Source organism: Paramacrobiotus metropolitanus, unplaced genomic scaffold, assembly GCF_019649055.1.
Source record: "Paramacrobiotus metropolitanus isolate TYO unplaced genomic scaffold, Prichtersi_v1.0 Parri_scaffold0000019, whole genome shotgun sequence".
Classification (NCBI taxonomy): Eukaryota; Metazoa; Tardigrada; class Eutardigrada; order Parachela; family Macrobiotidae; genus Paramacrobiotus; species Paramacrobiotus metropolitanus.
Genome location: NW_026570239.1, coordinates 1156715 through 1181476, shown reverse-complemented (window position 1 = coordinate 1181476; position 24762 = coordinate 1156715). Strand labels below are relative to the sequence as shown.

Below are 24762 nucleotides of genomic sequence, written 5' to 3'. Positions count from 1 at the left end.
CTTACAGTATGGTTATCTAACTGAAATGCCATGGTTGTCATTTTAAAGCGCTTAACTGTAGAAAGCTCGCTCTATATCTGCAAAATTTTCCGGTGACACATCAATTTCTACAGCGAGAAGATGCGCCTACATTTTGTATACTGCAAGGCAATGACTGGCAACGTATGATGAATAGTACTCAAACTGGTGCTGTTGACGTCGCCCCTAACCCAGGGGCACCGACGGGCGGTAACCGTATACGTCCAATGTTATAAGTAGGGGCGCACTGCCCCTGGCCCTTAACCTGCGCCCGGGCCGGGTTTTATATAAAACCCGCGCTATAGCAGCAACCTGCATATTATACAGGAATAAAGCGCTGCAGCATACAGACGCTAATTCGTCTTGCCTCATTCTCTCTCTCGCTCTCTGTTTGTACACTTATACATTGCAGCCAGCAGGCGGCCAGCAAGCAGGCTCAGTTTCAGCGGTTCAGTCTCTCTCCCTCTATTCGCTCTCACGTGCATGCACCGAATGCACTTTGCATTCATGAATGCATCACTGGACATCTGCTTCACGCTCGCAACACGGTGCATAGTCAATCAGTGATAAGAAATCGATTTAGCATTTATTCCCATGCTCTTCACCCTGCAAATGTTTACAGTTATTTTTCATTTTTATCCATTTAAGAGGCGCCCTGTATGTTGCGGTTGCTGTTTTGCTCTTATCAGAATTTCATATGCTAACACGTTGACTTGTACGATGAGGTGAGTGAGAATGTGAGCGCCAGCGCGCCATTATGCATGCATTCATTTTCAAGACTGCCACATATGCAGTGCATATCTTCATCATTTTACGAAGAGAAATACTTGCGCATGTTATGCAGCTTTTTGTAAAGATGCCGCAATTAATTACGCAGTTAATTGTCACGGCAGCCGTAATAACAGTTTGTGCTGCCGTTGCATTGCAGCAACCTCTGTTAGCAAATGCCCACGGTCCCGCAACATACATCCCCTGTCCCTATTTCTGCGTTTGCCGTGAAACATTTTGGAAATGTTCCGACAGCAAGGCAAATCTGTGGCCGTTAGACAATCAGCCAACCGCGATCGTGAAGGGAGTGCAGATGCTGGATATGACCGGATCGGATGTCAACGTTCTCCCCAACTGGCCGCCAACCCACAACTTCCCTGATCTGCAGATGATTTTTCTGTCTCAGACTGTGTTTGACGGTTCCCGTCGCTGTAGAGAGTTGGAGTGTCTGGAGAAGTTGGGACTGCGAATTATCGCCAACCGCTGCCCGGCAGGTAGAAACAGTTAATACGCACCAGCAAAGGCCCTATTATGAATGTGCCAGTCAAAGAATTATATTGAATGCTAGTTTCCTGATAAATATGACATAAATCGAACAAAAATTGTTTTAACGGATATTTCAGATTTACGCAGTGGATGTGGATTTCCTCCATGCTGTTCGTGGACTTCCGCTCAACCGCCTTCTCAGTCGCCGGTCTCGACGGTTACTGAGTCTTGGTCAACCACCGCAATTCCTCGGGATAGAGACTCGAGCACCCGGGCCATGACTCCAACCGGCGCTGACGCTAGCGGTAAGACCACAGCAGCAACAACACCTTTGTCAGCGGCAGCAGATGGCGACACATACAATATTAGTAGCGTGACTGCCGCAGCAGAGGCTGTTGCCAATACTACATCAGTAATAATGGGGCAAAGTACAGCAGCGTTATCATTATTGTTTTCCACTACTGCTACACCGTTGCCGTTGACGCGGCCGCCGCTCCCGTCCACTGCAGCGGCTATCACTCACCGGTCCACACGACGATGGACATTGACCACCCCCACCACCGCCGTCACCACCACAACAACGGCAGGCGGTGGCAGTAAGCTCGTGAGTGATCTGCCAGTGGTTATGCAGCCGCCTGACACAGCGACTCCTCATTGGCAACAGTCAACCACAATGCGCAACCTCGTGACACCCCCTTTCACAGCAACTAGATTTTCGAGAAAGACTACACCATCAACAACGTCGTCATCACCTCGCCCGCTCACCACCACCCCCACCACTACTGCCCATAGCTTAAGCGTTACCACCACGATAACAACAGCAACACAAGGGCCTAGTGCAACGGCGAAGGTGTCAACAAAGCCATCAGTGACGGCTTCAGACCTACGGTTCCGTTGTGGTCGCCATTGGTGTTATGGCCTACGACAACGACGCCGACGCCAGTTTTCATTAACGCTAGCACCAGTGCCAGGCTTCCGCTGCACGCGCTGACATTCATACATAATGACAGTAGAGGCGACGGGGGCAGCGGAAATCATGTTCTAACTGATTCTAACGCAACATTGCTGTTGTCATCTGCTGTGGCATCCACCAGCTTCGACTTCAGCAGCAGCGAGACCACCACCACCACTGCAAGCACTACCGTCTCCACCACTACCACCACCAGCACTACTGACACCACCACGTCCAATGCATGTAATACTACCTGTCCGCCTTGTATGCTTGCAGGGAGTGAGGTGCAGCGTGGACTGGCCGTAGATCCGTACACTGTAGCTGGCATAACGGTCGGCATCCTTTTCCTGATCGGCCTGACTGTGCTGTGTATCGCGTGGAAGCGTGGTTTTCGTGTCGGTCGGACTGTCAACAGTGCCCGCAGCCATGATGTCGGGGCAGCACGGCCGACAGCTCCCCATGGTCGCCAAAACCGCCCCGAACGAGATGCCGAAGCCGGTCGTGTTCCACCCCACCAGCAGCCCCGAACGCCAATTTTCAAAGAAATCGCTCGTCGGTATCGCCTTCGCGATCACAGCATCACTGGTTTTCACCAACAACCAGCCGAAGCCCGCCTCGTACTCGCCATATGCCGACGCCACGTCCCAGTCCATTCGCGTCCCTCTTCGCAGCGCGTCGACACAGACCGCCTGTCTCCGGTTCGCCCGCATGAGGCCGTAGTCCATCACAACCCCGAGTACAATGGGCTGCCGCGGAACGACGCTGATAACATGCACCACCGTGACCATAGCCAAGACGAAAGGATTTACCAGAACGTGGACCTTGGCGGCAACAACCCAATTCCAGCGGACGGCGGTGAGTTTTTGTATGTTATCAGTATTCGATAAAATAAATATTTCCGTTTGTAATTAGGGCTGCAAAATCGCCATCCTATAAATCTGCTGGATTTTGGCTACGAGAGCAACAGCAACAGCAACAACCAGCACCACGGCGTCAACGACCAAGTTGCCCAACCTGATATTCCACCAGGTAAGGATTTTTAGCAAGCGCGCCTATGACAAACCACGCAATAATCGAGAAGTTTGTGGGTTAGCATCGTTGCCGCCGGAAGCATCATCGTCGTCGTCTTCGGTTTCCTCCCCGCGACAGCAATACTTGTTTCGCGTCAGCGAAGAAGGTAACACCCAAGCAAATAGTCTGTAAATGTTCAGATAATTTTACTTTCTGAGTAATTCCTGTATAGGTTTTCGTCTGCCGCTGCAAAGCAGCCTCAATGCTGAACGGGAGATGGACACCATCGACGAGAATGACAATGAATGGGAGGATGAAGATGAGGAGGGAGACGATGACGGCGACGTTAAGCACCATGTAGTCGGCAGCGGCCACGACGACGACGACCAAAATAACGACCGTGACGACTATGGTAATTATAAATAATAATTATGAAAATATCTCCTAAACAACACATCGCTTCTATGAACAGGGCGCGAAGAGCCACCGGTGAGCGGTGACCTGGGCGTTGGTCAAGGCAAACAGCAACAATACTATGACTATCCGTATGACTATCCCCTGCCGCAGTCGGAGAGCGAACATCCAGCTGGGCACCGTGGGCGCGGAGGGCTGAACACCTGCAGCACTGATAAGTTAGCCTTAACTGGCGACTCTGAAAGCATTAAATTAGATCACAATAATAATAATGATAATACTGCTACTACGGAGCCGCTATTAGAAGCCTCGTGGAAGCGACTTGTGTTATTTCCAATAGAAATCGATGATGCATGGCAAATGTATAAAAAGTCAGTGGCCTGCTTCTGGACACCTGAAGAGATTAATTTCTCTCATGATGTCCGTCAGTGGCCTGCGTTGAGCCAGTTTGAGAAATCCCTACTGGGTAATGTGTTAGCGTTTTTTGCAGCGTCGGACGGAATCATAATGGAGAACCTGGCAGAGAACTTTCTTATTGAAAGCCAGTGTCCTGAAATCCGCGCGTTTTATACCTTCCAAATATTTATGGAAAATATACATAGTGAAACATATTCACTTTTAATTAATACCTATTACCAGGACACGGAAGAACGTTTGCACCTACTACAAGCAGTGATAAACAATGAAAATGTTATAGAAAAAGCAAACTGGGCAACTCGTTACATCAGGGAAAATAAGGAGCGGCCGTTTTCCGAAAGACTGCTGGCATTCGCATGCGTTGAAATGATTTTTTTTTGCGGCGCTTTCGCCGTTGTATTTTATTTTAAAAACCGCGGCATCCTGCCGGGACTCACGTTTAGCAATGAGCTGATTGCTAGAGACGAATCTCAGCATGTAGAATTTGCATGCTGGCTTTATGGACAGCTTAACAATAAGTTACCGGACGAAACGGTGTACGCCCTAGTAGACGAGGCAGTGGACATCGAAAGCCGGTTTTGGGACGCTGCATTTGAGCATCCTTTACGTGGACTGAATGCAGCACTGATGAAAACGTACATTCAGTTTGTGGCTGACGTGTTGCTTAAAATGCTTGACCTCGAACCGCTGTACAACGCGGCTAATCCTCTGCCCTACATGGAAACCATTTCCCTGGAAGGCAAAAGTAATTTTTTCGAGCGCCGAGTTTCGGAGTATAAAAAGGCTCACGTCGGAAAAACTCAAAAAGAGCAGAACCAGCAGCAGCTGTTTAGCACTAATGTTGAATTTTGAGTTTTAATGTTCGTTTTTATTGATGGGAATAATTGTTTGTCAAAAATTTTCGATTCAAAGAGAATTTAATAAAATCCAAACAAACAAATAAACAATCCAAACACTACAACTCAGCAGCATCCGTTTTAACAACATCAACAACTACAGCATTTCACCACAGAAACGGTTGTGCAGCATTGTAACAATGCTTGCGTCCGTGACTCTTTTTCCATAAAAAATTAACAGATCCAATTTCTTCCCATTTACCGATCCATGTGCAGCCAGGATGGGCGCACTGGATCTGGTTTGTAGGGTAAAAACCGTGCTGTATAAGAAATTCAATATCGTTATCGTCCGGAATTTCCTTAAAGGTTCGGAACCTGCTGTAACCGGTACGGCGCCTGATGCTGTGCCACTCCACGGGGTCCGTGTTAAGCATAGGGTACGGTTTAATATCCTGACATTCCCGCTCCGAATGGGTTATGATGGCGTCAGTTTGCTTCCAGTAGAATTCTTTTTGACAGCGTATGCACCTTACTGTGCCGCGATGATTATATCCCATTATGGCTAATAAATACCGATCATTGATGACTATACTCTTCATGATCTGGTACTTTTGGCGCAGTAGGGCGCTTTCATGGTTGTTTAACAATGTAGTAGCCGTTGTTTCGTAGTCGTGGATTTCGTCACTCTCATCAAAAAGCCAATCAAGGTTATCAGGCGCATCGCAATTATAATGTACATGACAGCTGTTGGTGATTGCTCCTTCCATCGTGTATGTTAGAGAATCAGTGTGACTGAGACGCGCGACGCCGACGAGGTGACGAGCACACAAGCAGTGACACGCACATTTGTATTCATTGGGAATTTATATACTGATATGCAGTAAACAGTAGTTGTAGTAGGCGGGCGCTGGGTGGGCTTTAAGTGTGCATGCAAAATTAGCTCCGCCATGAGGATGTCTGGTGGGCGTTAGATGGGAAGAGCTGATGATTGCCATGACTCAGACAAGAGTATAAAGGCGCGTGCAGCATCGCAGACCAGCTGTTTGTGCACACACGTGCATTATCGCAGGCTAATTATGCTGGTCGTACTTTTGCCGGCAATTGCCAGAGTAAATTGCATCAGGAGCAAAAGGAAGTACCATATTTGCGGTTTGATTAGCGCAGCCAACACATTCCTATTCACTTTCTTTGTCTGTCATGACGCCCCCACCACAGCCACTACAAACAAAGAAAATCGGCAACCGTGTCTCAGAAAAAACAATCACGACGGCGACCAAAAAACCGCAGCAAATTGCCGAAGCAAAATTAGCCAGGTTGTACGAGAAGCAAAAAACAATTCAAGATGTTTCACAGTTATATCGTCAAACGCGCCACATATCTTTTTCTTACAAATTGTTTATGCGGCGAACAAAAGAACTGACCGCGACAACGAAGACGACACCGGCGACGACGACGACGACAACGACAACAAATAACGCTAGAAGAACAACAACAACAACAACCACACAACCTTCATCATCCTCGCCAGTGAATAAAGTTATACAGAATCCATCTGAATTTTATAATCTCAAAGCCATTACATCACGCCATAGTAAGAAGTACGGTGTCTGGGCGGGAAATTTTCAAATAAAAATAGCAGAACTGCCCTTACATGGTGTAGACACGGTGCTACCGGTATTTCTGTCTGTTTTGGAAGATATTTTCAAAAAACTCCGTGATTTTGTGCCTAACAAAGAAGATTTAATTAGTATATCGTTGGAGTCATCTCAGCTCTCTCATCCCATCCAGCTTAAATTATCCACACAGGATCAAGTGAACGCAGAGATGTTCCTGTACTTGATTGCAAATACTCTAACTTCGAAAACGGAATTCTCTTTAGGTTTACCGGTTTACATTAACCTACTACGCGTGCCCCGGCAACCGACAGGGAAAGGCGCAGGTGCAACCAGCGCCAACATCACCACCATCACAACCACCACCACCACCGAGAGTAGAAAACAAGACCGCCATTTTCGTAACCTTTTGAAAGCGCCTCAAGGCGGAGGAATTGTTAACGTAAAAAACAACGATAGTCTCTGCTTTGGCCGAGCGCTAGCCATTGCCATTGCCCATGCGTCACAACTTCATAAAGTTGACAAGAGGAAGTGGAAAGAACTCTGTGACAGCAGGAAACAGCTACAGAAAGTGGAAGCAATAAAGCTGTACCAGGCAGCGAAAGTACCGCTCGGAGCTGTGTCATACAGTGACTATTCGGCTTTTCAAGCCGTACTTCTTCCAAATTACGCGCTGTCCATACATAAATGCCCTGATGCGGAAACGGGATTGTTATATAACGGCACAAGCATCAAGTGTCCAAAAAGCTTGCATCTTCTTCTATCTAACAATCACTATGCGGCAATCACCAAACCGGCACGATTTTTTGGAAAGAAAAAACAGTGCAAGTTTTGCGACGGCTATTTTACCAAGCTTCACCGGCACCGATGCCGAAAAGCTTGTTTTAACTGCCAGAGAAAAGATTGCGAATTCGACAGAGAAATAACATGTGGGGATTGTCAAAGAAGTTTCAAAAACTCAGAATGCTTCCGCCTACACAAAACACCAACGTCAACAGCAGCGCCGACCACGGACTGTGAACTCCGTCGAAAGTGCGCTGACTGCAGCCTGATCATCTACATGGATAAGGGGCGACATCCGGCCAACCCCGTTCACCAATGCGGCGAATATTATTGCCGGAGCTGCAAGCTTGTTGTTGATCCCTACCATCGTTGTTACGTGCAAGTGCACGAGAGCAAGCCGAAGCCCGAACGCCAGTTTCTTTATTGCGACTTTGAAAGTGATATAAGCAAAGAATATCATATCCCAATCGCTGCCGTAGCCGTTGATGATGCCGGAAAAGCGACGCGATTTTTCGGAAAGAATGCCGGGGAAAAATTCTGCAATTGGCTTTTCCATCCGCGGCACCGCAATCACATTGTTGTTTTCCATAACCTTATGGGATATGACGGGAACTTCATTATGCAGCACCTTCACCGTAAACACTTATGGCCGCATGTCATCATGCGAGGTCTGAAGTTTCTTCAGATTAAAGAAACCACGAATAATATCATCCTACGAGATTCCCTTGCATTTTTGCCTATGAGTTTAGCCGATATGCCGGCTGCATTCGGTTTCAACGCAGCCAAAGGTTGTTTTCCCTTTCTGTTTGCGCGTGAAAAACATTTCAACTATGTAGGACACATTCCATCAGAGCACTACTACCTGACAAGCCAGATGAAGACCAAGCACTACAAAAAATTTAAGGAATGGTACGACGCGGAGGTTGCCGCAGGGAAAATGTGGAATTTTTCTCAGGAGATCCTAAAATATTGTACCAACGATTGTCATGTACTGCGGGAGGCTTGCCAGAGATTCTGCGAAAGTATGAAGGCACTTTGTGGAGGGTATAACCCGCTCGTAGAGTCGGTTTCACTCCCTGGCTACGTAAACCTCGTGTACCGAGCTCGTTTCATGCCGAAAGACAGCATTCAATATTTTACTTATCGCGATCTCCAGACCTACCGCACATACTCCTTCGAAAGCATGCAATGGTTGCATTTTGTCATGCAAAACGAGCACATTGAAATTCAACACGCTCGAAATCATCGGGACGGAGAAAAACGAATAGGCCGCTACAAAGTTGACGGATTTTACGAAGCAGCCAATACGGTTTTCGAGTACCATGGGTGCTATTTTCATGGGTACGTTGTTGTTGTGGTTGTTGTTGTTGTTTGTGTTACTGTTGTTCTTGTGAAGTGATAAAACAATAAAACATTTGTACAGATGTCCAAAATGCTACACGGCAGACGCGGTAACAAATGGGAATCAAAATATGGCTCAATTGCTACAGGCAACGAAGCATAAGCAGCGCTACCTGGAAACTCGTGGCTATTCCTATCGCAGTATCTGGAGCTGCGAATGGAAATCCTTAAGGCAAGGGGAGGAGGTGAAAAAAGTTTTAAAAAGTTTCTGCCACACCGAACCCATGAATGTGCGTGATGTTCTGTTCGGTGGGCGGACGGAGGCGTTCCGCCTGCTCAACCTGCCGGACACAGGTAGTGGCCGGTACATCTCCTACCTAGATAAGAATTCCCTTTATCCTGCCGTATGCAAGCAGAAGGAATACCCTCTTGGGCTGCCTGACCGAATCCTTAGCGATTTCAGGCCCCTTGATCAGTATTTTGGAATCGTTCATGTGAGAGTGCTTCCGCCCAGCAATCTTCCGCTCCCTCTTCTTCCGCAACGCATCAATGGCAAATGTATGTTCGCCCTGTGCTGGCGGTGTGCAGAGGCAAACAACCAAGAAACGTCCTGCACGCACACTGAAGAAGAGCGAAGCTTCAACGGTGTTTATACGACACCGGAAGTTAATCTGGCAGTCTCCCTAGGCTACCGTATACTGGCAGTTCATGAAGTCTGGCATTACCCGAAGAGGGGAAATTTGTTTGCCGATTACATAAGCACATTTATGGCAGAAAAAGCAGCAGCAAGCGGCTTTCCCTCACACTGCCAGTCCGATGGAGAAAAACAGGTTTACCTTCAGTCGCTTAAAGACAGAGACAATGTTGTTGTCGACCCGGTGAAGGTGGAATTCAATCCCACACGACGCCTTCTCTCGAAACTCATGCTCAATACATTATGGGGCAGGCTGGCAATCAAGGAAAACAAACCGAGTTTTGAATATGTCAAAAGCGTCAAGCGGTTCAATGAATTATTCTACTCTGGAAAATATACAGTTAATTACATTGATGTTGTTAACGAGGATGTTCTACAGGTGCAGAGCACCAAGTCAAGCGACTTGGACGGAACTGATTTGCGCGCAAATGTAATCATCGCCGGTTTTGTCACTAGTTACGCGCGTCTGGAGCTATATGCTGGGATGACCTTTGTAGGCATCGAACGCCTGTTATATGTTGATACTGATTGTGTGATTGCGCTGGAAGGACCCGGTCTGCCGAGCCTCCCCGTGGGCGAATGCTTAGGAGAGTTTAAATCGGAGATCGATGATGACAGAATCACTTTGTTCGTCTGTGGCGGCCCGAAAATGTACGCATACCGTACCGAGAAAGGAATGTCCGTCTTCAAGGCAAAAGGAATAACAATTAATAAAGGAAACATCGATTTCTTCACACCAGGATTGCTGGAAGAGATGGTCAAAAATCCAGAAAAAATTCAGTATTTTCTCAACCCGTACAAAATTTTTCGTATACGAGGCACCTGGCAGCTGACCACGCGGGAGGAGACGAAAATGGTCCGATTCACATTCGATAAGCGAAGAATACTGAATTCCACTCCGAGTTATGAAACGCTCCCATTCGGATATAAGATATAAAAGAGCAATACCTTTGTTTATCCTCTCTTACAGCCGCAGTTCATCCAGATGGAATGTACGAAACCATACAGAACTTTAACCCGCTCCTTGTTCACCCGTTCAATCTGGTCTGCAGCTGCCAGAGCCAGGGAGGTAAAACCTTTTGGATATGCCGGTTGCTTGAGCTGCGCAAAATTACCCCATTCCCAAAGAAAGTGTACTTTATCTACTCTTATGAATCACCTGTTTTTAAAACCATTAAAAAACATACAAAAAATGTTGTTTTTATTAAAAATATTCCTGAAGATATTGCGGAAGAAAGCTTCACTAATAAAAACGACCCTTCCTTGATTATTTTGGACGATCAGATGCAGGAAATAAACAAAAATGTGGTCTCTCTTTTCACAAGAGGAACTCATCACTTGAACCGCTCTGTCATTTTGACAGTGCAAAATGTATTCTTTCAAAATCCACTTATGCGTACAATTTCTTTGAATGCTCATTATCTCGTGCTGTGGAAACAGCCTCGAGACATGATGCAGATGGAGATACTTGCACGGCAAATGTATCCGCGGTGCTCGACACAGTTCATGGAAGCGTATAAAACTGCAACGCTTCGTGATTATGGTTATTTATTTTTGGATTTCAAGTGTTGCACGCCCGACATTTTGCGGGTGCGGGGAAATTTGTTAGGCGAGAGTGTTGATAATTACCAGCGAGTATATGCGATCACAAATTCTAGTATGGACGAATATGCTCTCGTTCCCGTAAAGCATATTGGGAAACAGGGTAATTTAAACGTGAATGCCCGGGCTGTCCGCAGTAATTGTTTGAAGAAAAAGAGGACGAAAAAACCCGAGAAGAAGAAGAACAAGAACAAGAAGAAGCAGAAGAAGACCGAAAGAAAGCATAAAGTCAAAAATAGGAGTAGTAGCTCAAACTCAGGAAAAAGACAACGCAAAATAAAAAAAGGGGAAAATAATAGCAACGAAAGGATGACTGTTGAGAATGAAGAAATTTTAATTTAAATTGTATACCTTTTCTTGTTGTTTGGTAGGCTTCTTCTGTGTGTAATAACAAATAAAAATCGCTTTATTACGAAAGTGTCAGAAGTCGTTTTTAGCGCACCATTTAATTAATCTTTCACTCATTGATCGTGGCGGTCGCCATCCTCGTCATAGTCATCATCATTAGCATCATCATCATCATCGTCATCAATTAACAGAGCTCTCTCGTTAACGTTACCATCGTAGTCAATATCATCTTTTTCGACACTACCACCACCACCACCAACACGAGCACTACCACCACGATCACCACGTACATCACCACCTTTACAAGTGCGCAAAATTTTTTTCGCGGCCGCCTTGGCCAAGCAATTAATGCTTCTCTTTTTACTGCTTCCATTTCCACTTCCGCGGCTCTTTTTTACAGAGGCTTTATTGTTGCTACTACTACGTGAGGAAGACGAGGCGGGCTGCAAGGCCACTGGCCGCATAAACGCGTTTGATTTCTCCCACTCACTGACACGACATGCTAGGGTTTTTACGGCGGCCAAAAATTCAGGAAGATAGCTGATGGGAAAATAGAATCCACAGCGAGTGGCAGCATATGAATCATCCTGTGGAATGTGCTTGATCAGGCGTAGATCGATACGCGGCTCGTGTGGTTGGTAGAGGCTTACGCTGAGCATGATGGACGTAGGTTTGTGCTAAAACATGAAAAGCACGACCGGTAAATTCCTGTTTCCATTACAAGCAAAACGTGAGGTTTGTCAATATGTATATATAAAAAATATGTATTAATATGCACAGCTTAAAACTTGAGGCTCATCCAAGGTAAAGGTACTGCTCCGGTTGTATTCAACGGGAAACAGAATTATATCGAGTCTTGTAGCTCCTGCCTGAAATGTTGACGGCAAAGCCGTGATATTCAACCGATAAGCAGGCAGTATCAGATTATTGCCATTGCGCCTAACATAGGCTAGTACTTCGCCGAAAAACCGGTTAAAGTCAAAAGCGCCGCGAATGAGTAATGCCCGTGAACTTTTCAGCAAAGGTAGCGTATCGTTAATAAACTGACTTATTAGAAAGCCTTTTTCATTCAACACTGTCCCTGTACGGTTAGCTAACGCGCCGATTGCATCCTGACTGCGCGTCAGCATACAGATTGTTGTAACCTGGGCAATTAAAATCAGAAACAGTAAAGCTTTGCCATGATACTGGCGCCAGTAGGTCAAGATGTATTCGTGAAAGGTCATTTCTGAATTCAGTTATACAAATTCGGTTTGAAAGCACAACTAATGTAATGTGCTTACTGTACGCTTATATATACCTGGCTTCTGGTACTTACAATCAGAATAAAAGGGCTGTTCTTAACAAGTCGAGCATATTCCGTGTCGACGGCATTTTTCTTCGTGTAAATTTCTACGTTGTTGGATAAATTCCGAGCCATAGTGGTGGTGAAGATGATAAACTGCCAACTGATTCTGCCAATAAACAGATTTAAACTCTGGCTGGCTTTGGCTTTTATGTGCCAATGCCATGACTCATAGAATGGTAGCAGATGGCAATGATATCATCATCTCAGTGGATGATCACGCGAGGATGAGAGGAGGCGGTCAGTCAGCAGACTTTGACCGCTGCCTACTGAACCTCCCTTTCCCGCCCAGTATGTTGTAGGTCAGAATAACAACAAGCAGCAGTGTATGTGTGTGTATGCCCTGTATAAAAGGAAGCAGCAGTAGTTGTCAGGCAAGTCAGGAAATCACTTATTTCCTGAAAGCAAAATGTCTGCTGCTACACAGTTATATGAGAGCTTTGAAGCTGGTGTTTATACGGAAAGTGATGATGCTGGACTATATCGTTTAATCTGCTCAGACAATTTTCCGCCCCATTCAATAAAGTCACTCGGAAAGCTGGGATTTCGGCCCGTGAATATTAGCGAGGCGTATTTTTGTTTGTTCTGCAAGCGGATAGACGTAACACTGGCCGGCAAAGAAGATCCTCTGGATTACCATCTTCGCTGTACACCCTGGTGCGCTGAGATGCGAAAACGCTACAAGGAACAGGGAAAGCCCGATCCCACCGACAAAGCGGGCCAAATATTGACAGTGGCCTGCCCTTTTGATTTTACAAATGCGCAACTTTATGAGAGGCTGAGATCTTTTAAAAATTGGCCTTCCCAGCTACTGCAAACACCTCTGGATTTAGCCCGGGCGGGATTTGTCTATACTGGTACAGGGGACGGGGTGGAATGTTTTAACTGCGGTCTGCATGTCAGTCAGTGGACACCGGACGATGTGCCATGGCACGTTCATACACGGGATGCCCCGAGCTGTTTGTATATCACTACCTGCCTTGGCGAAATTGTACGTGACCGTCATAAGGAGCTCTCCTGTCTCACTCTCCGTCCCCGACATCAGCAACCTGGTGGTGATGAGAACGAGAAGTGCAGTAATAGCAGTGGCGGAGCAGAAACAACTTCGTTCGTGTCGGTTTATGATGAGAACTTTTTTGACGAAGGTATTCGGGCTTTTGTGGTGTCACGGGCTTTAAAATATGGATTTAGTGTGGAGGAGATACGGAAAGCCATCGCCAGTGTCAAACGAATAAATCCTCCCGAAGCTGAGATCACCGTGAAAACACTGCTCAGCCATTTGGAGGCCAAGCGGATTAAGTGTGGTCAGAAAAAACGACGCTTCTGCCAACTGCATTGTTCTCGATGCGGACAGTACACGCAACATCGATCTGGAGCACGAAACCGTGTGCTGAAAGATGGAAGAGATTCGGTGCAGAATAGTGCATCCGCTTCTGGATATGGAGTAGATTATTTTGAATGCACAAAGTGTGGCCCATACGTTGAATGACTGACTGACTGACTGTAAACTCCCAACTTCCTTGATTACCACTTGAAGTGACTATCTGGTGACCATTTAAGTGTTTATTTATGTTTTAACAAAAACTGAAGCACGTCCGTTTAACAGTGATTGAAAAAAAGCCGCTGCTGATATCATTCCTGGGTATATACCATCACAGGTCACTAAAAACTAAATAGCCAAATAAAGGAAGTTCAAGAATTTCAAAAAACAACAATCGTAAACCATACAGCCAATAAACTGAAAAGTCATTTTGTGCTACTAGCCAACAGAAGACGCGGGAGATGGTGAACGTGGGCTCTCCGTTTGGCCAGTTTCCAGAATGCGGTCTTCATTGGGATACACATCGCATGGCGGGAATCGATGTAGGTCGTCTGTCGCCCGGGCAAATACAGGATAAAATTTCGACCCGGTGTACAGAAAGCGCAGTGGTTCGGCTGCGAGAGGTTCCGATTTTCGAAACAGTGAATTAAACACTTGCCCCTTGCTTGAATCGTCCAACACCGCAGACAACTGCAATTAACTAATTTGTAGTGTCAATATCATTAAGGAATTCGCTGCAAACCATTACCTGTAAATCGGTGTAATTCTTTTTCCACTCAGTCGGGTTCTTGCGACTCGCAGTGCCAGCAGAAGAGTCATGCACGTAGATGGGACGGGCGAGCACTGTGGCCAGGATATAAAGGGTTCCCCAGTGTGCAGCGAGCGGCTTGACGCTAGGCACATCTTTGACGGCGTGCAGCACGATGCTTGTAAAGGTTATGCCCATGTGGTTCAGACAATTCAGCAGACCCGCCAACTCGCCAGCTACGTGAAAGTGCTTTTCGAGCATGGCAAGGACAACAAAGCGTACATGGCACTCCAAGTCTGGTGTTCCAGCCAGGGCGACCGACACGGCTTGATAGAGACAGTTGCCGTTCTGTGTGCCGGAGCTGGCAACGGCGAATCGATTCAGAAATGCCGCGTAGAAAAGCGGACCAGCCATTAGCGGAACGTCCGCAATGGCCTCTTCGCCCACCAAAGGTGTCTTACTGCGTAGAGCAAACGTGAGGTGATACGCCAAATTCTGGCAGCGGCTAAATGCCTAAATAAATGGCCCGTTATTGCCGGCAAACTGCTCGGATTAAACGAAAAAAGCAAAGGTCACCGACACCTACCACTATCATTGGAGCAAATCCGTCCATGCTGACTGGCGGTTCGTTGTTTTGCATCAGAAACTCACGGACCTCCGCCAGATATGGTGTTATTTGCTCGTTGGGTGGAAAGATCGGTACCTGCAATAAGCGTGGTTATTTCTGGAATAGTGTCCAGACCTGCGGCAATTTCTGTTTTTTTCTACCTGTACACCATCAGCGCTACACTCAAAACGCGTTCCGTCATAAATGAACGCATTACGGCAAAAGGTTGCGATGACACCGGCTTGAGTATCGCTTATCTCAAGCTCCAGACCGTTGCGTGTGAACATTAAATCTTCTACAAGGACGTAGGAATCGATAAACGGCTGGTTATAGACCCGGCCAAGACATTCATATTGGCGCTTCTCCGGGCTGAAATATCCGTAGACGTCGAGGTCAGCCTTTGCCACGCATTTGAACGGGTCTGGATCGTAGAGCTGCGCCCGAAATTTTACGACCACTACCAATTCTGGTCGATGACAGAATCGTTGAAGTATTCGGACTTCATTGACCATTGCGGTTTGCATCTAAAAAACAGAAAAGAACTTCCTGAGCTTCGTCTTACGCTGATCAATGCGCTGAACTTACGATCTGGAAAAACTGGTTGCTTCTTTGGGCTTTAAGCAGGGCAACGGAAGAAGCCAGCATTGAGGCAGAGTGGCATGGAGGCAGCGGAGCAGTGCCGGCAGGGCGTTCGTCCGTGTAATCTGAAAACGGTGTCCACGGATAGGTGAGACCAAGATTCTTCAAGTCCTAATCCAAACAAAAAAATTGACCTTATCACCACGCTCCAAATGAGTGATATTTTACGTTACCAGATCTCCAGTTACATCAAAGGCAGGGAACGGCTGTCCCCTTCCTGTGCCCTTAACAGCGGCGACGGTGGTGTTTTGGACAGTTGCGGGGACGGTGGACGGCTTGCTCGTGGTGCCGCTGTTGCTGTTCTTTCCGCTTTGTGCTTTGCGGGTTTTGGTGGTAGTGGTCTCGTTGGAAGTCGTACCAGTGGAAGAGAGGGAGGATGCGGCTTCCGATGCCAGTGACTCGGCTCTTTTTTCCGACTCGGCAACGGGCGCTTTACTTCGTGTCAACCTTTCCTGGAATTGAGCCATAATATTATTATAAGCGGAACGGCCTCGTTTTTGCCCGCGCTACTACCTACCGAAACTACCGTTGTTGCCGGGGCCACAGCTTTCTTCTTTCTCTTTTCCTTTTCTTCAACAACGATATTCTTGCCGAGCGCCGCATTGACCTGCAATCCAGACCGAAAGATCAGATTCACGTTTTTACAACTAATCAGTAATTCCAATAATAGCCAACTTGAGAGCTTACCACATTCGGCCACTTGCACGCCCATCGGAAGTCGTAGCCATCCTTTACGATGAAATCGACAGCGGCGTTGAAGCAGACAAAATACTCCGTCTCTGAGCTGAGAGCTTTCCTTGCCGCCATCTGGTCGGGGAGCAACTCTGACAACTTCAGCGGTGACATCAGCTTCCCAAAAACTGCAGGGATATAATCACTTTTGGATTCCTGTACGTGTACTGCCTCAGCAAAATTTGGGTCTTTCAAAGCCGCATAGAGACCGCGCACACGGTCCATACTGTCCGGGGGCAGCTGTGCAATATTGCAGAACTTGTTCAGGACTTTGTCACCGCGCTTGCTCGTATCCGCATGCAAAGTCAGGATGTCGCGCTGCATGCAGGGAAAAATGCTGCCGAGCCTCTCTTTGAAATCTTTTTTAAATGCTGCATACATGGTTCGATGCGGGCCGAGTGTTTCGTTGAATATGGGATAAAACTGTCGAGGGCGTGCGGTTATTGGCAGGCCATTCTTTTGGCAGTGGTCCTTGACAGTGCGTTCATAAGTGTCCCGAATGATCTCCAGTGCCTCCAGCCCCAAGCGATCTAGCGTTTTATGCAAAGCCTTTGCCCATTCGTGGGCGATAATTTGCTGAATTTCTTCTCGTGAACAATTCCAATAGACAGTAACCTTAAAACGTTTCCTTTTCAATCTCTTCCCGGCATGGAAGCGCTGGACTCCTTTCAAGAGATCAATTTTCAATTCGCCAGCCCGAATGGCTGCCATCGCTTCTGCAAAGCTGCCTTCATACTGAATATACCCAATCAGCTCCCAGTCTGGAGCATTTTTTCCCACTTCCTTTTTCTGAAAAAGGTTGTCAGCCAGCGCAGTGTATGCAACAGCATCTGGAAGGCGCACGCCAGGAATGCCCGGCTCGGAATTAATAAACCGGCTAGGGAATTCCTGTGTGGTGAAAAACTTCTCCCGCAGCAGCTCCGGCACTATCTTGGCATTGGATACTCGCTGGAATTCGGCCTGGCAAAGGAAATGTTTGCCTTGAACAGCGTAAGCCAGTTGGTCAGGCGTGGGATACTCTGGATTGCCCAGGTATTCAAGTTTCTCTTCCGCAGCGCGGCGAATTGCTTCCAGGTTTTCGCGAGACTCCATATTATCAAACCCGTGCTGTTCACCTCGCTCCTTTGCGGCCTTGTCATCGTCGCACTGGACATAGGCGTTTCTGTCAAGAACGGTCTTTACGAACAAGTCAAGATCCGCGAAGTTAACAGCTGATGCAATGTTGGCGCCAAGCTGGCCGCCCATATGTGGCGTTCCGGGCGAGAGAACCATGGTTTGTCCAGCTCCTTGCATGGCGTAATACACATGCACACCCCTCTGCAGTAGTCGTTCAATTACCAAGACGATGGCCTGCTTGTGGTGACTGCCGATGGCGAAGTATTTGCAGTTGTAGTCCAGATTTCCCTCTTTAATCAGCTCTTCCACAACCTCCTGAAGAACTGGTGCATCTTTGGGGGCGAGAACCAGCCAGAGTTTTCGACCATCCTCGCCGTCCGTCCAGTGTACGGTGTTGATGCTGCCCATCAAGTAATCTTCCCTGTGCCATGCAAAGAATGACAGCGCGGTAGAGTAGAGCCATTCAGGAATCGTAATTCCAGTAAGCGGGCCACAATCGAATACTTTCTCCATTACGCGTACCAAGCACACTAGTCCGCGGTCGTTGGGCGGCTGCAACGTGAAACGATGAACTGGACCGTTAACTGGGAACACTTAAAATACAAGAAGCCATATATCACCGCATACTTACGTTTTCAACCACCTCGGGACCGAAATGTCCATACACCCCCTGGAACTCTTTGTCAGTAAAAGCGGCATACGAGACAAGGCAGAGGAGTTCGTGGAAGGGCTCCGGCAGCGGTGCTTTCTTGGATCCGGCAGTGGACAGTAACGGGGAATCTTTTAAGGCAAGAAGGTCGGTGCGCAGTTTGGCCACGTATTCCTTCTGCTTCTCAATGACGTCCCTCCAGTTTTCCCCGTTCTTTAGCGGATGTTCTTTACCACTCTTCTCCAGCAGCACCATGTCTTTTCCTTTAACGCCTTTAAACTTCTGGAGGACGTACTTGATTTTTCCGGCAGTTTCCAACTTTTGAAAATGCGGCGAATTCAGAAGCTCTTCGTCCGTGTATACCATTTCCTCGCTTCGTACCAGCTGCAACAATTTACCATAATATATCTAAATAACTTTAATTTAACTAAATACGAAGATATATATTTATGGACACGCACCAATCCAGCATACCACTCCTCCTTCGCATACAGACGAGAAAGTTTCTTTATAAGCCGACTGAGTTGTTCGCCGTACTTTTCACGCTCGAGGACGTACTTGAAGGTGGGAAGTTCGTGAATCAGATGTTCCCATTCCTTCTCGGGCACGAAGGACGGAGAACGCTTGCATCCCTTCGGCGTCTGTGTAACAAAAAGATCTCTATAGAAAAACCAGCCTAATTAAACTTAGCCAGAAATTCTGCCGCCTGGAGAAAAGCCAACCAACGAAAATATTCACCTCGTAAGCTCGCTGGAATATGTCGGTCCAAGTGTCGGGATCGATAAGAGTCGGATCATCAGCTTCCGGTGGGAAAAAGTCTCCGTGATCAATGCCGACTGCCGGTACGCTTGCAGCAGGGGACTGCGGGGATTCTTCGTCGGAAGCTTCAAGGAGTTCGTGATTTATTCCAGTGTCGGCATCGCTCACATTGTCGTCGTCCTCCACTTGGACTTCTTCGGCGACAGTAAGCGAACCCAGTGATGAAGACTGTGGCAATCCGTTGTTGAGGTCGCTGCTTTGGTCCAGTGCACTTCCCACGGTGACTTCATTTTGGACATCCATCCCGACCGAGAATGACCGGTCGGCAGACGTTGACCGTGATTTTGCAGGCACGGACGACGATTGTTCTGGAGGTTCGGGAGTTGTGGCAGTGGGCAACTGCTCGAGTTCCGGCGCAGTGAGCTGCGGCGCAGCAAAGAATTCCTCCACATATCCAATCGTTTTCGCTGTTTCCGCCGACGGCTCACGGACGCTTCTTGGTGAAGGCAGCGTCAAAAGACCGTTTGAATCGTGTTTGGATCGTTTGGATGTACGGATCACAAAGAGCGGATTTTCCACGGCCTCGTTCCGGAACAGCGCATCCTGAGAAAGCCGTGGTGAATCTGATGGAATCTCTTTGTCCCGCTTCCGTTTAGCTATAGCTCTTGCGGATCCGAGTGTCTTTGCTGGCATGATCTACAATTAACCGGTAATAGTAGTGATTTTAATCGACAACATTCCGCCGAAGTATTTGCGCGTACAACCTTCTGATGCATCATAAGTTTTCTTGGACATGCAGTGTACTTTTAGTTAGCAGATAACTATAGCTTAGTTGTCTTTGCCGTTACCACACGACCGTCAAGATTGTGTTTTTCCGCTTGTGTTGTTACTGTTATTCAGTTATTATCTTCCGAAGCAAATCAGCCGAATATCCCTAACAAGAATTCCGCTACCCTTTGAAAACACTTATATCATCGTAAATAAAAAATCCGCAGTCGAGAAACAGAGCATTAGTCACACACAACAACACAAAATACTGACAACATCCGGCCTCAACTACCAACAACAACACGCACTACACCGCAGCCTCCTTCTCGTCTGCCTTCTTCACCAGCACCCTGTAGCGCTCGAGGTACGCCTTCTCCCGCTTCTCGGCCCTGGCCTTGGCCTCGCGCTCCTTGTGCCGGTCGACGCGTTCCTGGCGCTCGGCAGGAGTTTCATGGTTGCGAGCCGCCTTCTTGGCCCTCTCCCGCGGCCGCTGCTTCGTTGTGCGAGTCTTCTTTCGGCGCTGGGAGTCGGCCTGGTTATGGCGACGGCATGTGGCGTCGACTTCCATCACAGCCTGCTCCCACAGCTTCCGATTCCGCTCCTCCCGCTGACGCTCACGATCACGCTGCTCCTGAAGCAAGCGCTGTGCTTCCTGCAGCTTCACACACCGCTGCTGCTCCTCCATAGCCCGCACCAACTCCTGCTCCGCGCGCTTTGCTTCTTCGGCCCGCTTAGCCGCTTCAGCTTCCATAGCAGCCGCCTCCATCCGCTCCTGCTCCCGCCTGGTTGCCTCCTCCGCAAGGATTGCCTCTTCACGGAGCTTCTGCTCATGCTGCCGTCGCTCATCGTGCAGACGCTCCTCTGCCTCCTGCGCCCGCATCCCGTCGAGGACCGCCTGATGCCGAGCATCCAGAACTGCAACAACAAACAGGCCCACCGTTACAATCTGTTATTTATTTAAGGGTTTCTCCTTGCCGAACTCTTACCACTGTCGGCCGCGCGAAGAGCTCTGTTGAGCACGATGAACAGGCCAGTGAAATTGGCTTCGTGGTGGGCAAGGTGCAAGTGATCACCGGCCATGACAGGATTCTCCAGAGAGATGAAGTCCCAGACGGATCGGCCTGCCTGCATGCTACAAAAGCGACGGAGTGCATCGTTCAATACTCGCACGGCGTACTGGCAGATGGGATACTCCTGCCGGATGGGAGGAACGAACAGGACCATGATCTGCTCGTAGAAGTCCTCCAGGCAGTTGACGTGGTCCCACAGCAAGGTGCAGACAGACCGCACAACCGCATCAGCTTCAGAACGACCACCACGGCCCTTCCAAAATCGTTTAAGGTCATTTGTGCCGGCTGCTAGGAGGAGGCGTTGCCGTCGCTGGCCCGGAATGGGCTTCGGCCACGCTGCGGCTCCCTTTGGTCGGTCGGGAGACCTGTCAAAGTTGATGTGCAGGCGCCGGGACCAGGGAATACATTCCCCCAGCTCGGCAAGCACTGTCGCCATTTTGGCACCACGGTGGCTGAATGCGGCCACAGTGTGGCCGGTGATGATCGGCAGGATCAGCCCGATGGCCGTGCCATTCTCACGGTCAGTGCAATACACCACACGGCGCAGCTCGCTGTCGCCAAACATGTGGAGCGTGGCTATGGTCAGGTCACCATAAAAAATGACGTCCATGCCGTTCACGGGCAGCAAGAAGAACGGCCGGAAGGTGGCGTTGGGCAGGGAGACACACGGCACGGTGCGGGCGGTGCGGACGGCTGAGCTGCTGGAGGCGGAAACAACGGCACCGGCGGCTGTGTCCCGTGACGAAGGCATGGAGGCTGATGACCGACGCATGGCTGCGGCTCTGTCAATGCAACGGTTAGACATGGACAAAAATAAAAACATTTTATTAAACCCTTTGTTGTACGCGCATTTACTACCAGCTGTAATTTTTATCGTCAGTATTATTATTATTATTATTTTTATAAAACAAAAAATAACATACGTTACATACCCACCGAATTCAGCGGACTGTCAGGTGCAAACAAAGGGTCCCGGGGAAGGTTCCGGAGGAAGGCTTGATCAACTGCGCAAGGCAGGATCTCGCCGGTTCGCTCAGCGCGCTTTGCGCGAGCTCACCACGTGGACAGCGGGCAGGGTGGAAGGCGCTGACGGCTTGCTGCAGCACGTTTTGTGCGAGCTCACCAGGTGAAATCCGCGAAAGGGTGGACAGCTTTGGAGGGCTAACTGCAGCACGTTTTGTGCGAGCTACGCCGGTGTGGATGGAGAAGACGATGGCGGCGGCGAGTTGTCGCGGACAGAACAGCGTGGCCAGTCGCAGGTAGACTGCAAATAAAACAAACAATAATATCATTACCACTTTCTGTAAGTACAATATTTAATAACATATTACAATACTACATAAATCTTACAACTACATTTAAACCGATATTTTAAAAGCTAACACGGTATTCGTTGCCTTAATGAGCATACATTTTAATTTTAACCACACTGTAGATACGCGCTGATTGAATGATTCAGTGATTAATTTATTTATTTTCGAGTAGCCAAGCCCGTGAACGAGCACTCTCACATATCCTTATCCACATACATGGCTACATGCGCACTGTGCTTGCTGCAATGCTATCACTGCACACTGAAAACTGCTGCCGTCAGCAGTTTCAGTAAAACCTGGCTTGCGCACAGGGTACATGGTTGGGGGGTGTTGCCCTAAATGAAAGGCACCTTTGAATGTCGGCCCGCCAGCTTTCAATTAATAATCTTTGAATTTTATCAGAATATCGGATTTATCGTTTCGCAAGTTTTTAGCAAACTGACAGCGGTATTAGATTCGTATCGGTCAGTTTAACGACTATTTAATGACCAAATAATTAGATCTTGATATTGTTATCACGCTATTGAATTAAGAAAATCAAATTAAAGCCATAGAACAGATTGCATATACCGTAATTATCGGGTTTATGGCACCCCTCACAATCATGGTCGAACAAGAATCGCCCCCTCCGAAATTACAAGCCCGAGTGCCGTAAACAATCCTGCATGTAAGCTGTGTAATTTTAAACTGCTACTGCGAGTGCCACAATGTACCGGTAATTGTTGTTCTGATAACCATTTATCTTTAGAAAATCATATTCTCCAATTTGATATTCTCATATCTCACAATAAATGTTCGAAAAACTGTAAACACGGCTGAAACACCCTCTGTAATCGAGACAGTGGCATGAAGTTATAGAAGCCGTCTCGGAAGCGCGGCCCAAATTTCGGTAACCACAGAAAAACTGGTTGCAGTAAGCTTCTAATATCGATAATCGCAAAAAAAGAAATTGATGAAATTCACGGAAAACAAAATTCACCGGATAAATGGATGAAGTCAACGGTGTGCCATTTATACTTTTACAGCCTGAATACTAAATGTACCTATTCAAGCCTGGTAAATCTCACTGGTAAATCAGCGGGATACATATGTACTGCACAAAGGCACGAAAAAATGCATCAGATTTCGCGGACAACTCAAAAACAGCAAAAAACATCTAAAAGCAGATAACGAACGTAGAATTAATTTTCCCGTTAAAAGAAAGTAACAAAAACGGTAAAAGTTGAAATACAAAATTTTTATCTGCAATTTTTTGGGCGCATGGCAAATTAATCATGCGCCCTAAAAATTTGGGGCGCATAGTACTTTCGTTTATTATTATTGAAAAATAACGGCGCCTTCTAAAATTTATTGTTTGAAAAATAAGGGCACCAACCAACGTCAATAAATGTCGTTAGCATCGGAGAAATAAGCAGGAAATCAAAATAAATAACAACAAAATGATAGTGTGTACACGGTAACGCAGGCGATGAATAACTCAAATTATTCAATACAAAAATAAAATGGAATGCACACCTACTGATTGCGAGGAATTTCGATTCTCCGCTCAGGGCTCCTGGTCGAAATTCTTTTCACAACTGATATCTTTGATGATCAGACAAACATCGCATGAACCAAGAATCCGAAAGGCTAGGGCAGAGCGCTGCACTCGAAAAACCATAAACTTCTGCTGCGGAATCCGGACGCCTTAACTGGCAGGATAACGATAAACGTTGGTGATGGAGTCAATGGCTATCAGACGCAGTGCTCAGACTGCTAAAAAGAACTCAGAGTCATTTAGATTTCAGCAAAAACCTGAAAACTGGGTTCTCTAAATAACGCGCAAACTCCAGGCATCGAACTATTTTAAATGTCCCGATATAGTCAGTGAAACGCACGTGCGAACAGGAGAATGCGAGGAGAGAGAGAGAGAGAGAGAGATAGAGAGAGAACAGGATACGCAGGTGTGTGTTTGTGTGTTTAATTATATGTGTGCCTGTCTGCTGCAGTGCCTTACTTACTGCATGCAGGTTGTTGCTATAGCGCGGGTTTTATATAAAACCATGCCCGGGCGCAGGTTTAGGGCCAGGGGAAGTGCGCCCCTACTTATAACATTGGACGTATACGGTAACCGCCCATCAGTGCTGCTAAGTTAGGGGCGACACCAACAGCACCGGTTTGAGTACTATTCATCAAACGTAGACATCTTTGAACTCCAAAATCTTTCGCGTTCTTATAAATTGCTCAGGTCTCTAATTTAAGATGTACAATTGTGCATGCAAGTTCAAAATACGTACATTCAATGGAGCTGCAAATTAATACTAGTACAAGTGGTAATTCTTCTAATGTATCCTCGCTCTTTTATAACCCCCAGTCGGCCTACAACCTCCAGTCAACTACAGCCAACTGGATCAAATTGATCATGACCGTTGC

General features: G+C 47.3%; 2 protein-coding genes across 4 annotated transcripts; both read right to left on the bottom strand.

Annotated features, from left to right (window-relative positions):
- Positions 1 to 11396: 11396 nt before the first annotated feature.
- Positions 11397 to 12902, bottom strand: LOC129586032 (uncharacterized). The gene is made up of 2 exons (XM_055479012.1): positions 12602 to 12902; positions 11397 to 11960 (listed from the first exon to the last, which is right to left on the bottom strand). The coding sequence occupies exons 1-2, from the start codon at positions 12701 to 12703 to the stop codon at positions 11397 to 11399; spliced, it is 666 nt and encodes a 221-aa protein (XP_055334987.1). The 5' UTR covers positions 12704 to 12902.
- A 1327-nt stretch (positions 12903 to 14229) lies between these two features.
- Positions 14230 to 24296, bottom strand: LOC129586065 (uncharacterized). Of its 3 annotated transcripts, none has more exons than XM_055479063.1 (13): positions 23866 to 24296; positions 21970 to 22301; positions 19179 to 19895; positions 18902 to 19081; positions 18423 to 18824; positions 16631 to 18343; positions 16461 to 16550; positions 16117 to 16395; positions 15890 to 16054; positions 15466 to 15828; positions 15284 to 15400; positions 14698 to 15210; positions 14230 to 14639 (listed from the first exon to the last, which is right to left on the bottom strand). In XM_055479063.1, exons 3-13 carry the CDS (start codon positions 19890 to 19892, stop codon positions 14388 to 14390), a joined length of 4788 nt encoding a protein of 1595 aa, XP_055335038.1. In that variant the 5' UTR covers positions 19893 to 19895; positions 21970 to 22301; positions 23866 to 24296; the 3' UTR covers positions 14230 to 14387. The 3 variants fall into 3 exon arrangements, with proteins under 3 accessions (XP_055335038.1, XP_055335036.1, XP_055335037.1); XM_055479061.1 differs by having other exon boundaries at positions 23870 to 24296; XM_055479062.1 differs by having other exon boundaries at positions 21974 to 22301; positions 23870 to 24296.
- Positions 24297 to 24762: the final 466 nt, after the last annotated feature.

What these genes read in the sequence shown, in the direction of transcription:
- LOC129586065 (XM_055479063.1), bottom strand. Translation starts at nt 19,892, where the DNA reads ATGCCAGCAAAGACACTCGGATCCGCAAGAGCTATAGCTAAACGGAAG. An exon ending in TATTCCAGCGAGCTTACGAG is followed by an intron (nt 19,082 to 19,178) that starts GTGAATATTTTC and finishes TTTGTTACACAG; the next exon opens with ACGCCGAAGGGATGCAAGCG. An exon ending in CGGCAACAACGGTAGTTTCG is followed by an intron (nt 16,396 to 16,460) that starts GTAGGTAGTAGC and finishes GCTCAATTCCAG; the next exon opens with GAAAGGTTGACACGAAGTAA.
- LOC129586032 (XM_055479012.1), bottom strand. Translation starts at nt 12,703, where the DNA reads ATGGCTCGGAATTTATCCAACAACGTAGAAATTTACACGAAGAAAAAT. An exon ending in ACAGCCCTTTTATTCTGATT is followed by an intron (nt 11,961 to 12,601) that starts GTAAGTACCAGA and finishes TTCATGTTTTAG; the next exon opens with CACAAACCTACGTCCATCAT.